Source organism: Acipenser ruthenus, chromosome 3, assembly GCF_902713425.1.
Source record: "Acipenser ruthenus chromosome 3, fAciRut3.2 maternal haplotype, whole genome shotgun sequence".
Classification (NCBI taxonomy): Eukaryota; Metazoa; Chordata; class Actinopteri; order Acipenseriformes; family Acipenseridae; genus Acipenser; species Acipenser ruthenus.
The window spans coordinates 68,385,117-68,408,266 of record NC_081191.1 but is presented as its reverse complement, the minus strand read 5'-3'; the positions used below and the strand labels follow the sequence as shown (position 1 = coordinate 68,408,266).

General features: G+C 38.7%; 1 protein-coding gene across 8 annotated transcripts in view; it reads right to left on the bottom strand.

Moving 5' to 3' along the window:
- Window positions 1–23,150, bottom strand: part of LOC117394169 (receptor-type tyrosine-protein phosphatase mu-like) — a 296,513-nt gene that overhangs the window by 89,638 nt on the left and 183,725 nt on the right. For 5 of the 8 annotated variants that reach the window (XM_059015556.1, XM_059015565.1, XM_059015574.1 and 2 more), the window contains exons 10-14: window positions 22,863–23,064; window positions 22,433–22,535; window positions 8,579–8,852; window positions 2,401–2,437; window positions 889–963 (exon numbers count right to left, since the gene is read on the bottom strand). In XM_059015556.1, the coding sequence (XP_058871539.1) occupies window positions 889–963; window positions 2,401–2,437; window positions 8,579–8,852; window positions 22,433–22,535; window positions 22,863–23,064 (691 nt within the window). The remainder of the gene's footprint in view (window positions 1–888; window positions 964–2,400; window positions 2,438–8,578; window positions 8,853–22,432; window positions 22,536–22,862; window positions 23,065–23,150) is intronic. The other 3 variants (XM_059015591.1, XM_059015599.1, XM_059015607.1) reach the window with 1 other exon arrangement.

Here is a 23,150-nt window from a genome sequence, read left to right as displayed (position 1 = left end):
CAGACCTCAATTAAAGTCTTGACCATTGTGACTTAAACTGATACAATGCAGCCTTTATACAAAATACAATATCAGGGATTCCATTTGCAAAATTAATCAGTCTTAAACAGTTATTTATAGTGTTTGTCCAAGCTAGTACACTGTATATGACGCAGTCTGTACTATTTATTAATCAACATGTTTATCTATAATATTGCAAATCTCCCGTTTTCCCTTTTTAGTTTTCAAAGGATATATTCACATTATTTTTTTTCAACTAATAGTTGTTTTTTTTCCCAAATCACACACATTATTTTTTTGACTGAAAATATAAATATTTATATAATTTCATTGCAGAAGGTTGAACATGCAGTTTTCTTCATGCATGCCCACACGAAATGGTTTAGAGCTCCATGGCATTTTAACCAGACACTGCATTACCATTTTCATTCAAATCAGACATGCAATAAAAATGATACAGTACTTTACGGAACTAATCTGCTAATGATACACATACATAAATATGAACCACTTTATAAGCATAGGAGCAGCTGAATTAATTTATTTGGACACAAAATAAAATAATATCAGGCAATGTAATTCAAATAAACAGACATAAGCCTCCAAAAGGCAAACAAAGCCCCTTCAATCCCCCTGTCAGGACAACAGAACACAGACATAAACATGAAGACTTGACAAACGTCCAACAGACAGAACAGGAAATGGAAACATGCAGTGGAGATTTCAAGCTAAAACTATAAGCAACACATAAGACTACACACAAGACTAGAACGTTTTGCAGAGAAAAAAGTTAAGAAAAATAAAAAATATATATACACACACACACACACACACACACACAAATAAATAAAATGGGTGTGATGGCAGGTGGGCACGTGAATGTCTGACCTGTTAGTTGGTTGTCGCCAGAAGCAGGGGCGATGCGAATGTATGGTGTTGTAAGCTGAGTCACGATTATCGCAGCTAAGGCAAAGGAAGATTTCCAGGTCAGCATGCATGAGGGGAAAAAAAGCTAGACTGAAGGCTTGCAAAAGAGAGAATTGTAGTTACAAAAGAAAATAAAACAGAGTTTATTTTATTCCTATTTGTAACTTTTAGCAATACTGATGGATAATTTATAAGTCTTTGCCACATGAATGTCACCAGTGTGTTTTATTCCATTCATCTTCCTGCTGAAAAATAACTACTTTTAGTGTCTGTCATAGTTTGCATTGTACAGCTGTGTATACTCTTTGGAGCTTTTGGGTAACGAGCATCTCTGTAGTGATTGGCAGGAGCCCTGAAGTCTGGTGATCCATTAAACTCGTGCTGTTATAAATTCAAAGACATGATTCAAATGAACCATTATGTAAAATATAATTTGGGGGAAAAGTTTAAAGAATGTGGTGAATAGGAAAATGTAAGAGCAAAAAAAAAACATTAGATGCAAAACAAGGCAGAATTGCAAAGAAAAAAAACGAAACAATGAAAAAAACAAAGACAGGCTTGAATGGAATATCTCTAATTTACATATAACAGCCTGGGTGCCATTAGAAATATGGCAACTAGTAAGGAAAACAGATTATCTACCATCTGTAGACAATTAAATTCAAAACTGCGGCTACATAATATTTTGAAGAATCCTGGTATTGTGCTAAATTACTTTAAATGTAACTGAGAACCATAGCAATGCCCACATTACAGCTCCTTTTAAATCTCTCTATTTCCCCAGTCTTTTCAAAGTAAACAATTACTTAATTAGAAATAAGGACATAACTAAATTGTGTGTGTCATCTATTGTTTTAAAACAAAGGATTTAGCCACAGCTCTATGTTAACAATATACTATTCACAAACTTCGGGTTTTGTTTTCCCATTTTATTTTTAGTCATTATAAACCTCATACAGAAAAAAAAGAATACAAGACAACGAGTCAAGGAAAAGCTGTCCATTTCCTTTCTTATTGCAAAGAATGTTTCTAGGATGACATTTTAATAATGACTCTCATATTTCCCAGTCTATTGGAATACTGAGTGGAAGTGGAAGCAAAGAAAACACTGGCACTTTCAATAACCTGTAAACTAATGGTCATTTCAATTTCCACAATATTCAATAAAGACCCACAATACAAGGTTTTTTTTAAAAAGAACACATAAAAATTAAAATCATGAATGAAAGTAAAATAGAAAAAAGAGACATAGGATACTGTGCCAAGGAGATTTAACTAGTAGTTTTAGCATTATAAGAATTTATACCAGATCTAAAGTTTTTTGTTCACTTTCTTTTGTTTAGGAACTAGCACAAAATGTACAGTATTTTACTTTGAATTAGTGGGAAGATTACACCAATGCATTTTTAATCAGAAATCTCAGTATGTTTCACAAGGCCGAGATTACTGTCACTGGCAGAAGTACAGGCATACCTTTGGTGGCAACTCTGACGCAGTCGATTTTAGTTTCCTGTGTAAAATGAAAAGGGAAAAAAGTCATTTCTTGTGCTGCTGCCAATGAAAATACAAACACTGTCTGCAGTTCTATTTACAGGCCCATCAACTTCCTCTGCAGCTGAGGACCAACTGTGCAGTCTATCAACCTAGCTGAATTACACCCTGGCAATAAGCAATTAGCAATGTAATAAGACTTGGTACCTTGGGAACATACTGTGGGTAAATAGCTCCTTTGATATTTACCTGCTGGTTTACATGTACTGCATCCGGAATGATAAGTGTGACATTTTTTAAGAGGAAACTTGACTTGGCTTTTTTTCTATCTAGGAGAGCAAAAGCCATGAACATCTTGTTCCGCATTTAAAAAAAAAACAAAAAACAATGGTGCATTTACATTTGGCACAGTCCTTGTGCTCTGAATTGGAGGCCATTACTGCACACCATGTGCATGTTGTCAGACAAGCGAGTTCCTGGTAGGTCTGCACAGGAAATTGAAAGCAATTTGTTAATGGTTCCATCTCCTGCTACAGTACTTTCTTGTTATATGACTGTTTGAAAAACAGCTCTGCAGCAAACAGGAACAAGGCAGGGTTCCCAAGTATATATTGCATTATATATTTTCAGACTGTTAAGGAACAAACATTTATCCTATGGAATGACTTTGTGGAATAATTTGCAAAATCAGTGACTCGGTGAATGCAAGCAAAAAGTTTTACAATTAATAAGAAAACTGTGTAATTAGTGGATTCATGAATCAATCACAATGTCTTTGCTATACATCAATTGATCTGTTTATCAATACACAGTAGGGGTAGGGGAACTTCTCCGCGAAAGAAATAAAAACATTTCAGAGAGGTTCATTCATTTTACCCATTTCTTACTCTAAAGCGTCTAGGGATGGTATTGACCTTTGTATGACTTTCTTAGTTTGAGTTGAGTTTTCCAACCATTTTCTTTGGAAACAATAACTTCAGTGCTTTAGCTGGTGATTCACTATATCTGTGGCTCTAAATTAGAACCAACAGTGCAGAGCACCCATTAGTAAATACTTTTACTAGTAAATACAATTAGAAACACTTTGTTGCTCTTTGGTGTGAAGTTAGCTTTGAACACAGTCTCCGGTAGGTCTAATTTTTCGGGGCGGGTGCTAGGGCTCCTCTCCTATTTTTCTCCTGCCTATCAAAGCTATCTGCCTATGTAAGCCACATCACAATCTTTGTTCTCTCTCCTGCGTTTGCTTTTTTGCATATGTTGCAGGAAATCTCCTTTTCAGATTTTCCTCACAATATCTCATTAATTTCTCTATCTCATTCATTTCTCTGATGGGCCATCTACTTCTAATGCAGACCTCTACTCAGCAACCAGACCTGCTGCCCCGGCACTATATAGATCAAAACACCCCCGCCAGCAGGCTCATCCTCCGGAGCAGTTATTTTATAAGGATCGGCCACTCGCCAAACTTTTAAAACCCCTGCACGACAACAATATCAACATCCCGGCTGGAAGCAAGCGTATGGCGTTGCTCAACAATAAATTGCACCTTTATATCTGCTACATCCCCATTGCCTCCTTCTCACAAGCGCGCTTCCACAAACTCGCTCACACAGAGTTCCAGGACAGGATGCAGCAGCCCCTCCTCTCCAGTCATGGTCGTCGCCTCCTGTCAGCACAGCAACCAGGAGACGCAACCGAACTCATCCTTCAGCTTCATAACATTTTTGAGGACATTCACCCCATCGCCGTCTCAATTGCCTCAATTAACGGCTCAACGATATGGACAAACGGGTTGCTCCTCTATTACTTCAAGCCAGTATTCGCCACTCCAATCATGGCCGCCGTCTCTTCGGGTTCAGCACTTCCGGTCCCCACAGCTGACGTTCTGACCTACAACTGGGCATCAGCCTCAATGGTCCACAGCAATGCCTGTAGTCAGAAATCAAGTCCAGCCACCACATATGGTTTCTACTTTTGATATTTGTGCAACATTGAGGGCTAGATTCTCAAAGCTATTTTCCAAGCTCATTTCATTTTATTTTCTGAAAGGGAACATTTTCAAGTACAGTTCTAATTTAGACTAAGAAATGGCTGAGTTTTTGTTTCTGTCAAGTTAATTTTTTGGAAACAGGCCTCACACTGCTATTTTACTGGACTTTCCCATCCTGTACACTTCCAGTTTTCACTGCCACTGAACTAAAGATATTTTCATAATTTTGATTTTACCCTGGAAGCTGAATTTTTCACTCGTGCCTCGCCAATGCCCGCTCAGCAGCACCAGCAATGCCTTGTCAGCAATAAACACTAGTTTAGATGGCATAGACAATTGCTCCAACACCATTGCAGTTCCTCCTTCAGCCTCTCGTCTGCCACTCTCCGCCCCCTCTTTCATTACATCTTCGGTTTCAGCGGTTCCATTGCTTGCCCCAGCCCAGGCAGCTCCGCCCCCCCCCCCCCCCCTCCATCAGCATTCCAGAGTACAATCTGGTTACATCATCTCTTTCAGGCTCCCAATCAGCAGGCGTCATCCGATGTCACGCGCTCTCCTCGTTCATCCAGGGCAAGTAATAGAAGACAGCCAAGTTCCACACACGAGACACACATATGCTCTGCACCGCAGTCACAGACTCGCCCTACTTTCGTAGCCTCCCTCTGTCCCATTCATATGCAAAAATCTTCGCTCTGCTTCCTCCGAACCCAGAATTGCTGAGTCTCTTATCCAAGTCGAGATGGACAAAGAATTCATGGCCGACTCCTTCCCGGCTCTGTTCCCCTTCTTCAGAATTAGCCCCATAGCAATAGTGATCCGTAAAATATTGGGGAAAGCGCCTAAGCATCGATCTTTCCACCCCGAGAGGCAGTTCCACTCCTGTCTCAACGCCCTAATTCCCCACAATCAATTCCTTCGTTTCATTACAGCTTCCGATGCTATTAAATCCATCAAAGCAGTAGACCACGCCACCTGGCTCGCAAAAGCGGATATTTTAGACTCTTAAATCATGCCCATTCATCCCTCCCTCCACCACCTGTTCGGGATCTGCAGGGAAGACAACTTTCTCCTTATATCCCCACCTTCGGACCCCTTTGCAATCTTCAATCTGCAATCCCTGTTTTCTTCAGTCCCACCCTCAAGATAAACCATCGGCCCGACTAGAATTCCTCGGAATCACCCGGGACACTGTCAAATCCAAAACCAGCCTCCCACTCAACAATCATGGAACACATTTGTCAGTTCATTAACAACTTCAAAGTATCAAAATCTATCTCAATACGCAACCCGTTATCTCCCTTCGGCCAATTCAATTTCGCAATTCGCATTATTCCCAAGGCAGAACATTCACATCACGCCTTCTCGCTCTCGCCTCAACTGCAAAAACCTGGATTCTCACGTAAAAATATCTTTCAGAAGCAAGAAACCCTCCTCCAAAGCTTCCACTGCTCCAGCTTTCCTCCAATACTTGGATCGTGGCAGCCATTTCCACAGTCAAGGCTAACGCTAATTCCCATCTAATATGCCCGCTCATTCTCTCAAATACTACAAGCATTAATACATGGTGAGAGATGTGGTACGAGACTGGAAATCTGTCTTATGAGTTAAGGAGTTCTACTATTAAGAGAATGACTGGAGTTGTGAAACCCAAATCTCTGAATGTGAGTTCAACTTTTCCATTCCAAGCAGACATGATAGTAGCAAACTGCTGATCGATTCTGTATTAACTAACACATAGGATGGTCGGCATCTCATTTCTCTAGACATCAGAAGGTTCATATTCAGCTAAACCCATCACTCTCCAATCTACTCTCATCTGCAAAAGAATAGATGTCATCAGCCCTCTCTCCATCTACCAGGTCCTCCTACGTTACAGGTTGGTCGTCATTCTCTTCATTCTGCACCCAGAACCGAATATCCTCCACCCCATTTAATGAAAATTGGATTGAAGCATTCATCGTTCATGCACGAGACATTCTTCATCTTTCGCCAGCATCCATAAAATCCTACATCTCAGGTATCCAATTTCATTATCGTAGCTTGTCCATCCCCTTGCCGACACTTCTTTCCAACCCCGCAGTGCGCCTCACACTCCAAGAGCCTTCCCTCGTCATCTCCATCCATATCTACCTATAACTACAGACCTCCTTTCCCAATTAATTTCAATTTTGCGCTCAGGATGTTTCAACCCATTTGACGACCTGGTGATGGAAGCTATGTGCCTGTCAGCTTTCTTCGGATTTCTAAGAAGTGCAAAATTCACAGTACCATCACTATCCAGTTTCCCAGCCATAGGTATTCGTTCTTGTGACCTTTCAATAATTCCTGATAATCATTTTATTCCGTTCCTTTGCTCATCCAAGACTGACCAGCTTCGTCAAGGACAATTTATCCAATTATCCAAGATAAACGCCCATCTCTGCCCTTACGCTTCCTTGTCCAGGTTTTGACTTTATCTCTGTTTGCTCTGTCTGTCTGTATGTGTTTGTTTTTTGTTTGTTTAATGAACTGTAGTTCTAATTTCTAATAAACTGCAACCACCAGTATAATAATTAATTTTAGACACTTGTATTCATGAACACCTGAGTCTCTGGCCAGTGTTCTAATCTATGTAAAAAAAAATCAACTATCACGCAATCTTGTCAATACAGTAGTCTCCACATATAGGAACACCTCCTAAGGGAACACCCTTGTGGTGAAACAGATTTTTCCCATTGTAAATGCTCCGGCTAAAGGAACAGGAACTTCACTTAAAAGAACACCTTCTTGGCACTGATAGTGATTAGTTCACAATGGATACAGTACTGTTTTGTAAAAAAAGTGATTTGTCATTGTGAGAGTGTCTTGAGGGAAACTGGTTTATTAAATCTTTCCAGAACTGCCATCATATCATTGAATTGTTTTGTATTCTGATTTCCACGAGTGCACCTCATTGCTACAAGATGGCATGTAAACAAACGGTAAAATGCGCCGCTGTTTCTCTTGATACACAAAGTTGGAAATTATTCGAGCTTTTGAAAAAAACCTGAATCAGACACAAGTTGCCAAGCAATTTGGTGTTTCCCTTTCTGGTGAGTTCACCATTCTGTTAAATAATGTGCATGTCTTGTATATTGCTGCTGCATTTTGTAACGTGTGTAGGGTTGCTGTGTTAATTTAGTTTGACAGTTCGTTTATTAACGTTAATTTAACCCTAAGTAACGGCCATTATTTTGCTTTTGCCATTGTGATAGCTCGAAACACACCCGCCAGCTAATTTCATAGTACATAGCGATTTAAGCTTTTTAGACTGTGTTGTTTTGCTTTAGTTTTATTAATGTTAGTTAGTCTGTTACTTTATTATTATAGTTTGCCTATTGTTTTTCTTTTACTTATTCAGTTCATTTCATATGCTGATGCACGTGCATCATGAAAAGTAATACATATGTATTTATTTATTTATTTATTCATATTGTGTCTGGTGGCTAACTCCGTCTTGGAGAACACTATAAGAACACTTCGCTTGCTTCCCGAGGGGTGTTCTCTTAGCCGGAGAGTACTGTTTCATCAGTACCCAGGCTGTCCTCCCATCAGTTACAGTTTCATGCTCTTAAAACCTTAGGCACACAACATGGAGTGTTGACATGTCATCTGCTCAGTGATATCTCCATTATCTTATCCACAGGGCCTTATTCTGTTGACAATCAGTTAATAGCACCATTTTTAGTTTGGATCTTCCTCCCCTCTTTCAACTAAAACAAAGGAGTACATCATGGCTGTCTCTGCCTCTATTTACACACAAAGCTGTTAAGTAGCTAATGGAATCAACCATGTTGAACCAGGGAGTTGATTCAAACCTAGCAGGAGAAACTTCTGATTTTATTTGTTTATTTAATTTTTGTGGAGCATTTTACAGCACTGGTAAAGTGGTTAATGCAACGTAGATGAATTACCTGGTACTGTAAAATTATCGGTGGGTTTATCAAATAACCAGCAAGCTCTGTGACAGTGTTACAGCAAAGCATAAATGAGGTGGCAGTGATCTAAACTAGCAAACAGAAGTTAGCTAGACAATTGCACAACTAACACATACATGTCACACACTAGAGGTGGTCTTTATATTCCACGGCACATGAAATATAGGGGAAACATGATCTCAGACCGTGCTGCTTTTGTTACTGCATTACTTACCCCATTTGCTGTGCTTACAGCCTGATAGTAAATACTGTAGCTTTTGTGAGGCAGAAGAGGGATATTCCAATATCCACTGTAGGTTTTATTGTTTCCAACAGTGAATGGACGAGAGGACTTAATGGCACTTGCAGGAAACTCTGCAGAAAAGTAATACTGAGAATTTAAAATAGAGGCGTTCTGGAAGTGGACTGGCACTGGGTAGCACCTCAGAATTTCTGCTGCCTTTTTGGCTCTCCGAGGACGTTCCTCCTCAACTACGACCTGGTAGACACTGAAACGGAAAAAGGGAAATGAAAAAAAATGTATGCAAAAAGCACAAACACTACATTTATACTAGTCACAAAAGTGTTTTGTTTCACTGGTTTTATCCTAATATCAAGAATGACCTTGTTACTGCATTAAACTACTGGTAATATACTACTGGTAGTGGATGAAACATACACGATTTTGATGTGGCTATAACTCTGAGTATGTCGCTAATATATACAGTACTCTAGTGGTAACAATACTCACACATAGATTACTGTACCTGGGTCATTTTTTAACTCTGAAAAAGGATATTAAATATTTATATGACACAATACAAAACTTTATTTAAACTTTTATAATAATAATAATAATAATAATAATAATAATAATAATAATAATAATAATAATAATAATAATAATAATAATAGATTTTTAAAATGATTATTATTTAAGCATTTCTGTTCATTTCCTGCTGCACTGTCCTACTTTAATGTTCAATTGTATACTAAAATATATATATATGTCAAGACAGAGATAACAAAATGTTACTAGCTTAGTGAAAACACAAATTTAAAGCAAGTCCCTGTAATACAGATACCAAAGATCAGAGGTAACCAAACAAAAAAGCTAGAATCCTTTTCCCTTTCACCGAAAAGTACTTTCAGATCATCTAGACTCTAGGTGATATTATCAACAAACGGTAAAAAAAATTAAATATGCAAAAACAAACTAACTGTTTTATAATCCATATGAACCAATACACCTTAGTAAATACAAGTAGAAAAAGTTTATATTCTGATAGTGTTTCCACTAAGCAGAAATTCAAAGCCGTATTTTGATAGGCTACAATAGGATATTGGACAGAAGGTTAAAAAAAAAAAAAAATGTAATTGAACTGGAATTACTACCCAGCCTTGACGACAGGGAGCTTTATTAACACGACACAAGGAAGCATAATGGAATCAGGTTGAGTAGAGCACTATCAAACCCAAAATGGGATTTTTTTTCTCCTTCTTTCTGCAGCATAAGACAAATTAGCTCTGCAAGCATCCAGGCCTCAAATCTATTTGGTGTTTAATAATTTAAAAACCTAAAGGTCAAACAGCTTTTTTCATTTCCCCTTTATCAAAGTCCTACTGTTCAAGGAAAAATCCCATTCAGCCAATATGTGAAACAGCGTTGTCACCGCCGACAATGTAATGTAACCCTTTACAATCCTTTGTGTAAAGCATAATATAATAATTTATTTCAGTCACTGGCAGCAGCAGAAATGTGTTGCTGAAATATGCAACTCACCCCACCCGTGTCCTAGATGATGTTACAATTGTAAGCTTAATTGAGTTTCCTCAGTGCAACCAATTTGAGTAAATGTAATTGCTTGCATTCATCAAAGGGGTATTAATACTTTACCGGATCAGAAAAGAATGGCTGCTAAATTAAATTAAATGTAAGTGAAAACCATTCTTTAAATCAGCAAGGCTAGTTAATGTGTATCTATTGAAGGTGGCGTTATGATAATAACAGACTATTTATTAGCACTAGCAGGTATATATTAAGTGCAACCTCTACAGTAAAAAATGTATCAGCGTTGGTTAAGAGCTTCACAAGCGGACACATAATGTATTTTTTTTTTAAAGAAGCGAGAGGCAATACTCTTTAATTAGTTCCACATTATCCATACTACAATTTAGATTTTAAAATAATTTATTCCAATGCTTAAATTAAATGGCCATTACGAATATCAATCTTGAAAACTGTAAAGCTTCACAAAGTAATTGGGTAATATTTCTGAGCAGAATTACATGACCATGTGGTTTTCTATGAATTGGTTACAGCAGGCAGTACAAAACAAAAATATATTACAGGTTAAAATCCACTTAACACCATGACAATAATGTACTTGTAATTCTGTTAATATACGATACCATGCATCTTTCTATAACTAAGAAATAGTTTAACAATGGCAATGGTGCAGTAGTTTCCTGATGATTTTACTTTTTTTTTTCTTTTTTTTCCCTTGGTGGCGGGTCACCAGACAGTGTCTATTTAATCAAATTAAATGGCAAGCTATTACAAGATCCAAATTAAATGACAAAACATTTTCTCTGTCATACTTGATCAACCGGAAAGTTCTAATCACTCTGACCTTTAAGCATACAATGAACCTCCAGCCAATGTTCTTTTTCTGCGGCTCATTGGAAGCTAGACCTTTTACAGCAGTGTTGATTTTTAACTTCATTTGGTGTAATAACCTTTATAAATTTTGTATTACTAAACAAAAGTTTTTCCTTTTCATCCAGTACTTCACTAAGAATTATTATTTATTTATTTTTAAATTTAGAAATAACCAAGTGTCTGCATGGAAGTAGTTAAAAATAAACTACTTTAACAGGCTGTGGATTGACAAGTTTCTCTCAGGCTACAATAAAAAGGGTGTATGATATCATAAATCCTGGCTGCACTGAATATTCAATATTTGTAATTTTAATTTTCACTCTTTTCCTACCCTATCAAGATTATAAGATTCATAAATTGCTTTGGAATATTAGCTGGATTCCGTAAATGTATTTCGTGTTCTTTCAACCATAACTCATTACAAGGAAGTTCTCTGTTATCAATAAGTCACCACTGCCCTTTCTTGTGAGGCTCAATATCCAGCTGCTCTGTGATATAGTGATACAATCTGATGTAATAAAATATTAATTACAGCTGAAAGACTGGGTGAGAAATATGAACTCAATCACAGTCCCATGTCGTGAACAAAGGGCAGGGCAAAAATCTGCCAGTGCTAAAGGTTTTGCATTATATACAAAATGAGCAAGAAGAACATTTATATCTGGTTTAAAGCCCCCTTAAAGACCACCCATAACTAAGTAGCTGTCATGAGGGTTTAACATAGATATATCTGAGCTTTACTCCCAGCGGGGCAATGCTATTTGCTTATTCACCCAACGACCTTTTACAACAACTTTAGACAAAACCTATTAAACACCAAACTAGGGTAAATTAATTCCTAGTAACTTTTAGAAAATACACTTGCTTTATGCTTGACAATTAAGAATTGTTACATTCTGAAACATCTCAATGCAACAATCAGACACATGTTAGGTTATTATCATAACCCTGGTTCCCTGAAATAGAAATGTAACCATTACCGAATGGTCATTTACCTCCTAAAGACCCAAATCCTGGAAATTGTATACCAAAGCTGCTCATGGCTGCAGCAACCTTGATGGTTACATTTCTATGTCAAGGAACCAGGGTTATGATAATAACCTAACGTTCCCTTCAAGTATGAAATGTAACCATTACCGAATGGGTGAGTGTACCAAAGCTGCCGCAAGGGCAAGATTGCGGAATGATTGGAATGCTAAATTCGGAACCCCAGTAACAAGGGTGAAAAAATGGAGGGAGAGTTTCACCTTTATGCCTGTGTTATAAGGGTTGACTGGGAACTGCCCTTAATACTCTAGTTCCAAAACCATGGTTTTCAGGATCCACAACATGAAGTCTGTACAACCTACAGTCGGGATGGGTCGGGATGCCATAGGGTCCTCCGTATCTGACTGAGCAGGTCACAGCGCTTCGCATGTCTGCACGGCTGGCCGCTCAGGAGCTGCATCAGGATTGAAAACCAAAATGGGTCTACTAAGAGCACCTCCAGACACAGCAGGAGCATGGCGAGCAGTGGGAAGGCGTATAACAGATGCCTTGGCCACTGGTGTGCCAAGGCATCTATTCCCAGCGGTTCCTCGCCTCCTATTATGGAGAACCAAGGGGTACAGTAGGTTGAAAGAGGTCTATCTCTGTTCTCCTGAACCTCTCCCATATGAGACTTACCACCTCGGGATGAAACCTCCACTCTGAGCTGCTGGTGCACTGCCCAGCGCTACTCTTAGGCGTAGATGGGCCAGCTGTTTCCACCAAGAGAGAGTGCATTTAGAAAGTGGTGGGACACTATAAATAGGCGGTCACGGTTCAGCATGGGCTGAAAAACCCTGCTGTTGAACCAGGCCTACGCTCCAAACAGCCAGCTATTGTCTGCACTGCCAGGATGGACACGGTCTTTGAGGTTGCTGGGGCCTAAGGCTCCAGTTTGCTGCTGGTTTACGTACTGGAGGAGGTGGCTTGGGAAGCAGCTCCTTAGTGGATTCCCACGTGCAGTAAGAGCAGCATCTCATCCGCCAGGTTTCTGCCTACAGCCTGTCCATTGAGTTTGGACACACGGAGCAGGTTTTTGTTCACCAGGCACAGCCCATCCAGCTGTTGTGGTGAGGTCCTGTGGTTCTCAGAGACAGCAGCAAATGTGACTGGTAGGCTACCAGGATGCCATTGTAGTTCCCTAGCCATGTAGTGAACACCTGGCTGAATAGGCTCTTTTGAGGATCTCCTCAGAAACCCGGCACTGCTTGCTTGGGCAGACAGCCTTCTTGGATAGGAGCGTCAAATTAGGCCCCTGGACCAAGGCAACAATGGAAGCCTCAACCACTGGAAAATGGGCCAGGCCCAGCTTCTCTACATCATGCAACCTATATAGGGCATCCATCGAACAGGAAACAGCAGATGTTGCCAGACGGTCCCAGGAAGACTGGATTTCATATAAGAAATACAGGTGAACTGGGGGGATATGGGAGAGGCGGTAGGCTCATCAACAAAAAATGATTGCCTTGTTTCCCCTGCTGTAGGCCAGGGCACTTGCAAGGTTGCAGTGGCCGTCTTGATTAGCGGTATGAGCTCTGCTGACAGGGAGAGCTTAACTGCAGGGGGTGGGGGGTGCCGTCTGACGTCACATCCTCAGATGGGAACACCAGCTCAGCGGCACCGAACATTCCCGTAGTAATTCAGCAAGAACAGTTCCTTGATGGGAAACAGCTTCCCACATCTTTTCCATCTGCTCTTTCCCATCTGCTCGTGGAATGGTGACTCTTTTTCCTCTTACACGGGGAGGGGAAAGAGAGGCAGAGCTCATGGACAATGAGGAAGACCATGAAGACGGTTTCCTGCATGGGCTACTTTCCCGGATGCATCGTCCGTTCTCTCTTGGCGCAGAGCCATGGGGCGAGGACGCATCCACCTCTCTAAGAGAGGGTGATCGGGAAGAGCATGGAGCAGGAGTAAGGGATGCAGAGAGCTCCTTAGAGCTGCAGGATAACTTCTTCTCAAGCGTGTTCTTGGAGAAAGGGGCACAAAACTCACAGAAGCTGCGATTAACCAGTGCCTCCTTGGCATGCTCTGGCCTCAGGTAGGAAGAGCACCTGCAGTGCTTGTCCTCCATAGGCAGACTGTGGTGCTCTTGTGTCATGTGTCACAGGGATAGAACCCGGGCATGATGCAAGAAGTAAGCAATGCAATGTACAGTATAGGGTTATACAGCTGTTGCCTCAGTCTGCTTATATATATATATCGACCGGGCAGATTAAGAATTTTAAATTAAAACGGTTTATTCAGTCTTTTCAAAAGTGACTTGTCATCGCAAAAGTGTCTTGAGGCACACTGATTGATTTAATAAATCTTTCCAGAACCGCCGTTTTGTATTCTGATTTCCACAAGTGCACATTCGGTAATGGTTACATTTCATACTTGAAAGCGGACCCTTTATTACTGCATCAGATAGTTCTTAAGGTTGCTGTGATTGTTTTGGATAAAATAATAAGTAAAAAAACATTGAGAAATTTTACAGTTGGTCTAAATTTATTTGGTATGTTTTCTTTGCCGCAAAAACCACTTTTGTGGGTTCGGTTGGGAAATGTTTGCTTTTTAAAGAAAATGATTGCATGCATGTTTTAAAAAAAAAAATATGTTAAAGATTCAGGCTCAGGCTTTTCTTGAGATATATGTTTATTAAATAACACAAAAAAGGCCTACTGATCTACTGATACATGCTAAGTATAGAAGATATACTTTTTTTTTTTAAATAAAAAAAACAACTAATGTAATTATATAAATCCTACTCAAGATGCCCAAATGATGGGCAAACTGGACTTTGAGTATTTAACAAGTCTTAAAAAGTTTATCCTGGACGCTAAGAAATTGAATACAGAACACCAATTAGATGCTCTACCAGCCATCAGATATGCAGGTGTCTTTAAAATGTCATTGCACTGCCTGGTATTTAAAGACCACATGCTGTCAAAAAGAAAGAAAAAAGCACAAAAACTTAAGAGACTTAATATAGTCAGTGAACATGTGACAGTAAGTAATGTGCACCTCAGCTGATTAAATAGTCCCAGCCAGATGTGACCAGATTAGTCTCAATTTTTGGATCTTCACTGTCATTGATATACACGTGCATGAAGCATGTGCTTAAAGCTGCAGTGCCCCACAATAATGTTCAGTTGTGTAGTAAACCTTCATGCTGGGTGACTGTACTAAATGGTTCTATACTGTAATTTAATTTTGCTTCAGATACAAGCATGTTTATTCCTCTTTAACGTGGCCTACTATAACTTGCAACAGTGTGAGGTTATGACCTTCACTGCAAGCTCCACTGTAGCACAAAGAAACAAAACCAAATGGATAACAAGGGGATACAAACTGGGATCTCTTTTTCCCCCCAAATTATTTATATTGGTTTGATAATATAACAAATAGATAGATGAAAATATATACATACACATTGATTTTCCATGATGAAGACGATGGGCCAGACTTATTGTTGGTATGTGATTAAAGGATGCAGATGTAGATGTTAGTGTGTCTACAGTGTGACAGGCTCTCATCTGACACTCCTCTGTGGGTGTAGCCACAATCCCAACATTTCCAGTAAAAAACCTGCCATCAATCCTTGATTATGTTTTCCCTGACAGACGGGGTTGAAGTTATATTGACAGGGCACATTGCACTAGCTCACACTACCGCTGGCTATGCCGTTTCTGCTTTGAGGATAAGTGGCTGTAGTTCTCAGCCCTATCAATCAAACTCCTTACAGCAAACTGTTATTTCTAGCTACCAGCCCTGAGGTAATGCTGGACAACATGGTACTATTTCCATTCCATACCCACTCTCACATCAGTTTATATTTGGTTTTCTTTAAGCCTTGAAATTATCATTTGAAATTTATCAAATGAGAGATCCTACTGCTTTTAATTAATCAGTCTTTGTAGGTATTCCTTTACTCTTGTCAGGTAGAAAGACGAACTGAAGCACAATAAAGAATAAGAATAAGATGCCTTACCTAAACAGACTAAATATTTCACAACCCCGAAGTGCAAATGAAAAGCAGTTGTTGTGAATGCAAGCTACGTCTCTGTCTTAAGCATGCACAGGGGTATTGCGAGATATATCACCTTGTCCAACCTTTACCACACAAGACAAAGCTCAGTTTATCTGAGAAGAAGAGTATTGACGTACTGTCAGCTCATCTACCGTGCTTGTTTGGAAACCCTTCTAGGATTTTACCTCAACCCTTCAAAAGCAATAAAAGAAAAGCATAACTAGCAAGTCTTCAAGGATCCCACAAGACACACATTTAAAAGGACATGCCTTGTCCAGATCATAACAAATGTACAGCATGGAATATGTGTGTTCCCTATCTTGTTGTCTGGAGTCATAAGGTTGCTTTTACTCTAAAAAAGAAAATACCTGCAATATCTTCAGTTTCTTAAAAATATCATACAGGGGGGGTCCCCAAATGGCTCACCTCGCAAACCCACTGCTGTGTGGCATGCAGGCTGAGTCATACAACCAGAGATCGCAAGTTCGAATCCTGGTTGTGCGATGCAGCTGGTCTTTGCTGGGGATTCTGAGGGGGCGCCACATTGGCTTTGGTGCTCCCAGGGTTGGAGAGGTGGGATCTGGCTTAGACTGTTTCTCTTCACTGCTCTATGGTGACCACTACAGGCCAGGCGCCAAGTAAGCTTGGGGGTGGAGATTTGCTGGGCTGATCTTTGCCCTCCAGAGGCTGGTAGCCTGCAGACATCTGCTCTCGAGTTCCTGGTTGTAAAAAGACGCCGATTGGCCCGTGGGATCGGAGGACACCCCTCGGGTCCCTGAGCTATCCCTCCTCAAATCACAAAGAAAATCCTTCCTGCCCTCCCTCACATACGGCCATGGAATAAATACATAAGCTCAGCCTACTTGTAAATTCACATCCCAGTGCTATTGCTGGAATTGCTGTGTAAACGCAATACCTTCTGATATGGAGCAACTGGCATCATTTTCACTGCAGGTTTGCTGATGGTTTTATTTTATTTTTTTTCTTTGTTTAATAGCATACATTTTACACTTGGTTTAGGAAGAGCACTGAGGCAGAAGTAGAAATGTTTATAAAATCATTTTATATACTGTACAAAAGAAAAGGTCTGCATTTCTGAACCAAATTGAATGGTATACAGGCCTTTTACTTTACCTGTGTGTGCCAAATGACAAACTGCTTAAAAAAAAAAAAAAACACTATTAAAAAGGGCAGCTGCTGAGGCAAATAAACCAAATGTGTGCTCCTGTAGAAAGCCTGCAACCTGAACTGACACCAATTAGGCCTCTCAATACCATGTTCCCAGATATATTTCAGCGCTGAGTCACGTGAAGGTAACCAATTACTGGAGTTTGACTTGGCAGTGACTAAATTGTGACCTGAAACCTAGATTTATTTTTTTCATGCAGTCTGATAGAAAGGAACTCACTTCCAATTTGAGCAGATGAAGGAACTATACTGAAAGCATTTAAATCTTATTTGTCAGCCTTTTAAAGCTAATAATCTCCCCTCTCAGCCATCACTGCAATCGATCCTCAGGACTGTTTTTACCTCCTGGGGGAGTACCTGGGCCTATAACTGATTTAAAATGGCTTGCAATGAATTCCTGCTCCATTGGGAATTTTAAACAGGAACACAAAACCACAGTAATAACTGGGATAGATGAAAAGTAGAAAACCACTATTCTGTATGCTGTCTTTTATGATGTTTTAAAGCTAATAATAATAATAATAATAATAATAATAATAATAATAATAATAATAATAATAATAATAATAATAATAATAATAATAATACAATCAGTTTATAGAGTTTTACATTTTGTGTGACATTATTATTATTATTTTTTTCATTTTTATTATTATAATTGTTGTATTAGATATTCCTGTTTAATAATACTGTCTGCTCCACTAAAGTTGAAAACTGATATGCCAATGCTGGTCCTTTATGCTTTATGCTTAAACAACAATGTATCACATTAACAAAGTGTAAATGTCTCTATTTTTATTTGCTAAAATAAAGGCCATTGAATCCGAGTTTAACAGTCTAACATGCTAATAAAAGTGTCTTTGTAATTTTTTTATGTAATTTGTTCATGTGTCTTGTATTAGTTTTAAATAGTCTGGCATATAATACAAAAGTAACAATCTTAAGTAACATGCTCCAGAGGTAATCACAGTTTATGGAAGTCTACAAGAGGTCTGGATCCTGTGTACTTTTGTTTTGACCCCCCTTGGCTATTAGCAGAGCAGGGAATTAGGGACATCTACTAGGGCATAGCCAGAGCAGGTTCTGAGGGCAACCTAAACAAGTTTCTCTCAAGGTGCACATCATTTTTATTGCAACCCAAAGACCCATGGATGGAAAAGAACAATCACTTCCTTCCATTGGCCAAGAAAACTGTCTGGGGCTTTAAAATCTTAATTATCCAACTTTCAGTCAACGGCTTTATACTGCACATGTTAAAACGTGACTATTGACATCCCCACAATCCACAGGCGTACAAAGATGACTTGTGTTTCAGATTTACTTTTATGTTAATGTAAACAGGTTCTTATTTCTATATGTTTTGTTTTTTTGCTGCAGCTTCAAAAAGGTGAATACTGTACTCAGTACGGATCTAGATCCGAGGGCAGATCTTTGCCTAAAATTCGATGAGGGCAGGTTGTTTTTGGCAGGGCTCATGATGCTCAAGGTAACACAGAAATGATTCTCTGTCGTCTACGGCTAAGAGAAGGATCCTAATTTCAAGCTTCTAGGTTCTGTTTTCCAATGCAGCATGTAAACATTGGGCTTACAGCGGTTTCTATTGTAACTTCACATAAAATGGGATTCTGTACATGTGTGCCAAATTCCAGACATTAGTGTAAAACTGAATGACTGACAGTTAGATTGCTAATCCCCTTTAAGAACAACATCCCTCTACCATAAGCAATTGTTTAAATACATGTTTTGCTGCCAGACACCATTAAACACTGAATTATGCAATTTTGGTAATTCTGTAAAAAAAAAAAAAAAAAAAAAAACATTTTGCAACATCTCACGAGAGCTTATATATTATGATTTTAAATTAGGGCAATAAATTATTTCTTTTTAAAAATGATCTGATTTAAAAAAACAAAAAAATGTAAAGTCTGTTAACATACTGATCTCTTTTTTGATGTTCATAAATCATCCACAATCTAGCAAAACAGCTGCTCCTTAAAATGCAAATATCTGCAGCTAAAAACCCAATCTCCAGCAAATCCGATCAGCATCATGTTTCAGATGTACAACCCTTTATACAGTCGTCATGTTCAATTGTTTCATTGTGTTCACTCAGCCTCTAAAGAGAAAAGCAGTTGTGTACCGCCGTCAATATTTTTGGGTCAATAAAGTGATCGCAGTCATTAAAAAGTGTTACAAAATTCCAAGAAAGCTGAATTAACCAAATGGTCTGGCTTAAACTGGATAGACAGACAACAAATGTATCTTATGAGCTGAGAAAGACATTGAAGATTATTAAAATTGATTCTATGTATTAGGCCAATTGAAGAAATACCATGCTTTTGTTCTTCAGTTATATATATATATATATATATATATATATATATATATATATATATATATATAAATAATTATATGCCAATTAAAAAGGATGCAAATATGGCATAAGAGGCACACATGTTTAGAATTCTATTTAACCTAAAATACCTCTTATATTAATGATGTACTGCTCAAAATACAGGAGTTACTTGGCAACCAAACTCTTACTTGTGTAAAACTATGCATACAGTAGCACAGGATCCTTCATTAATCTTTCTTTAATTTAAGTAACAAAACAGATAACTAATGGATCATGTTGTATAATTATAAAATATCTGCTTGTGAAAATTAATAGGATTATGTGGTATATTATTTAAATAAGTGGGTTAAAACCAAGCTAATATTTTAAAAGTCAAATCCCTGCTTTAATCTTCAACAAAATAGAATGTGAAACAAAATATACCTTTAATGATGATTACTGCAGGGTACATTTTGTACATATGAATTAGAATCAAGACACAGTGATTCAGGGAAAATGGTAAACCAGACACTTGAAGTGAAGGTGCGTGCACTTTAAATCAATTCCTGTAACGGTACAACATTACAGAGAATCACAAATACAGTAAAAGTCTGTCAGGATTGTCGACAGATTATAAAATATGATCATGGTGCCCTACAATATATTGTCAAATGACCCTGTGTCTCTATTCTCTGTTTTAAATTAATTAATGCATGTGTAGGACTGTGGATCAAAACGTAGATGTTGTCCAAATTGTATCCAAGATCCAACATCAGTTTTTGCTGTTATGTCTAGGATTTGATTCAAATGGCTCTCCAGCCATCCAAATGTGAGACCAATTCAAAACCATCAGAATACAGATGCAAACATTTTTTATAGAAATAGTGTCAGAACTATAACTTGGAATGTAGGTCCCAAAGGAGTCTAAAGTTTGTCCCAGTGAAAGAGATTGTACAGTACAGTATACCGTATGGAGTCCTGTCATGAGAGAAATGATTGGTTGTAATCAGTGGTGTAGTGCTATATTTAGAAGTGAGGTGTAGTTATTATCTACACCCCTCCCCCTCCCCCCACCCCCGCTCTCTCAACCCTACCATGCCGCATGCAGTCCCCGCTTCCCCTTACACTCAACAGAACCACAGTTTATCACTAGTAGTTACGGTATTTGAAAGGGCTAACAAGTGTACCAATTGATTACAAATTCAGACAATCAGGTATTGAGGTATTATTGTAAAGCAACTAGACATACAGATATTTATATTAAAGATAAATAAATAAATAAATACTGGAAATATTTTCACAACCAGTTTCATACACTAATACACACGATTAAAACACTGTCATTATTAATTATTAATCCCACGCGTAACCTTCCCTCACTCCCCCTTCTCGTATATTGAATGGTTTTGTCCAGAATCAGCTCGTCTCACTGTCCTATTGCAGCCGCTTAAGAGCGAATGAGACTGAGGTTTTGAAACATAAGTGCACCCGTTTTCAAAACAAAATATTTGTGTAGGGCCACAGATACCCTTTATTTATTTGTTTGTTGCGATTTAGTTTTATCTTTTAAATAAATGTTTAGCTTATTTTATCTACATGATTTCTTATATATGGGTCTAAAAATAAAAACTGTTCCAATTATTACATCTAATTGTAAAACGTTGACACCTCAGCACAGCGTTGATACAGGTTCCCTTCACCTATCTTACTCATTATTCACACCTGTTGTTCCAGACCAGGCACGCTATATTCAAACTTTTTTCATTATTTATCTCTCAAGGGTTTCTTACGGTTATTGTATTCTTTGCTTATTTGTATGGGTTATACACATATATATCTCCATATATTAATAGGAGCAAAACAGTTCAATATTCTACACGTGAAGTACGGAAGTGGTGCTCTCCCTGCCCAAGAGAAGTGAGGGGGGCGGCGCTCCCCCCGACCCCCCAGCACTACACTCCTGGTTGTAATGCAAGATAGGAGCAGAGTAGAGCTAAGCCTTGAAGTCTGATCTACAGTAAATGGCAAAATTGTCTTTACACTAGACATTATTGATGATGGTGGATGCTACACAAATCAGCAGCAGCAGTGTGGAGTAGTGGTTAGGGCTCTGCCCACTGGAGGTTCGTGGGTTCAATCCCCGGTGAGGACACCGCTGCTGTACCCTTGAGCAAGGTACTTTACCTAGATTGCTCCAGTGAAAACCCAACTGTATAAATGGGTAATTGTATGTAAAAATAATGTGATATCTTGTAACAATTGTAAGTCGCCCTGGATAAGGGTGTCAGCTAAGAATTTTTTTTGTAGTAGTAGTAGTTATATCATTATATAATCAACTATATCAAAACCATAAGGTAAACTGCAGAAACAGAAAGCAGGGACAGTAATATGCTTTCTAACTAGTGCCTGAATGCAGGTTTAAAATAAATAAATAAATAAATAAACATTTAAAAAAATTCCATAAAATATTGGATTATCCCATCTAAAAAAAAAAAAAAAAAACTTTAAAAAAGCATATTAAATGTAAAAATGCAAGGTTCCCCTTGACCAGAAAACATTGGACAAAACAACCTACATGAAAGAAATGCAGAATAATGAATCCACACAAGAGCTTTGGGACTCTGGAGCTTTGTTCTTTATCTTCAAAGTGCAAGTCCCTCTCATTTGGATCAAATGCGTCAAACAATATGGAAACTGTATGGATCAAAACACTTTCAATTTTCTACAGCAATTTCATCTAATTATAACGAATAGAGACAAGTGTTTAGAGCCGGGTAGCTGTTAGAATCCAACCCCTTCCTTGGAAATGCATTAAGGCAATTAATAAAATGTAATGGAATTTAATTTGAGGTCTGAAGTCTCTTACCTGACAGGCGCCCCTCTGCTCTGTGCCGGTTTAAGCAACACTGTCACCGTGCTGTCAGTCTGATTTAAAGGTGTCTCCTGATCATAGGCTGGCATACAGGGAGCTGAGGAAACAACAAAATTGCAGCAAAATATTTAAAAATGGCATTATTATTATTCCATACTGTAACCGTTTGCAAAAAAATGGTTCAACTTTTTCCCTCAATATAACTTATATTTTCACTGTGCAAAACAGCAGCATTGGAGGATCCACTTAACTTGAGAAAAAAACGTTATGCTCAATGGAAGCAAGTGTGTGGCATTAACACAGCTCAAAAATGGGCTTGAGTCATTTAACTAAACACTACCAAATAAACAATGCACAGCTATAACCACAGAGCGCCTTCCATATGGGACAATTAGCTGACACACAAAACACTTGAAATACCCACCTGATATCTTAGTAGTGAACTGGGTGATGACAGGTGGCCCGTAGCCTTTGGCAGTGCTGGCTCTGACAGTAAAAGAGTACGTTGATCCGGGGTACAGGCCCACAAACAGGTGGTGCGTCTCGTTCCCGTGTTTAAACACTTTGCCGCTTTGGTTAGACAAGTCGAATTCAGGGTCAAAGGAGCTGACGGCCTTGTAAGAGATCTGTATGTGAATTCAAAAACAGTAATACTGTGGCAACAGCCCCATAATGTGGTGCTACTATCAGCATCACCTGTTCATTCTTAAAA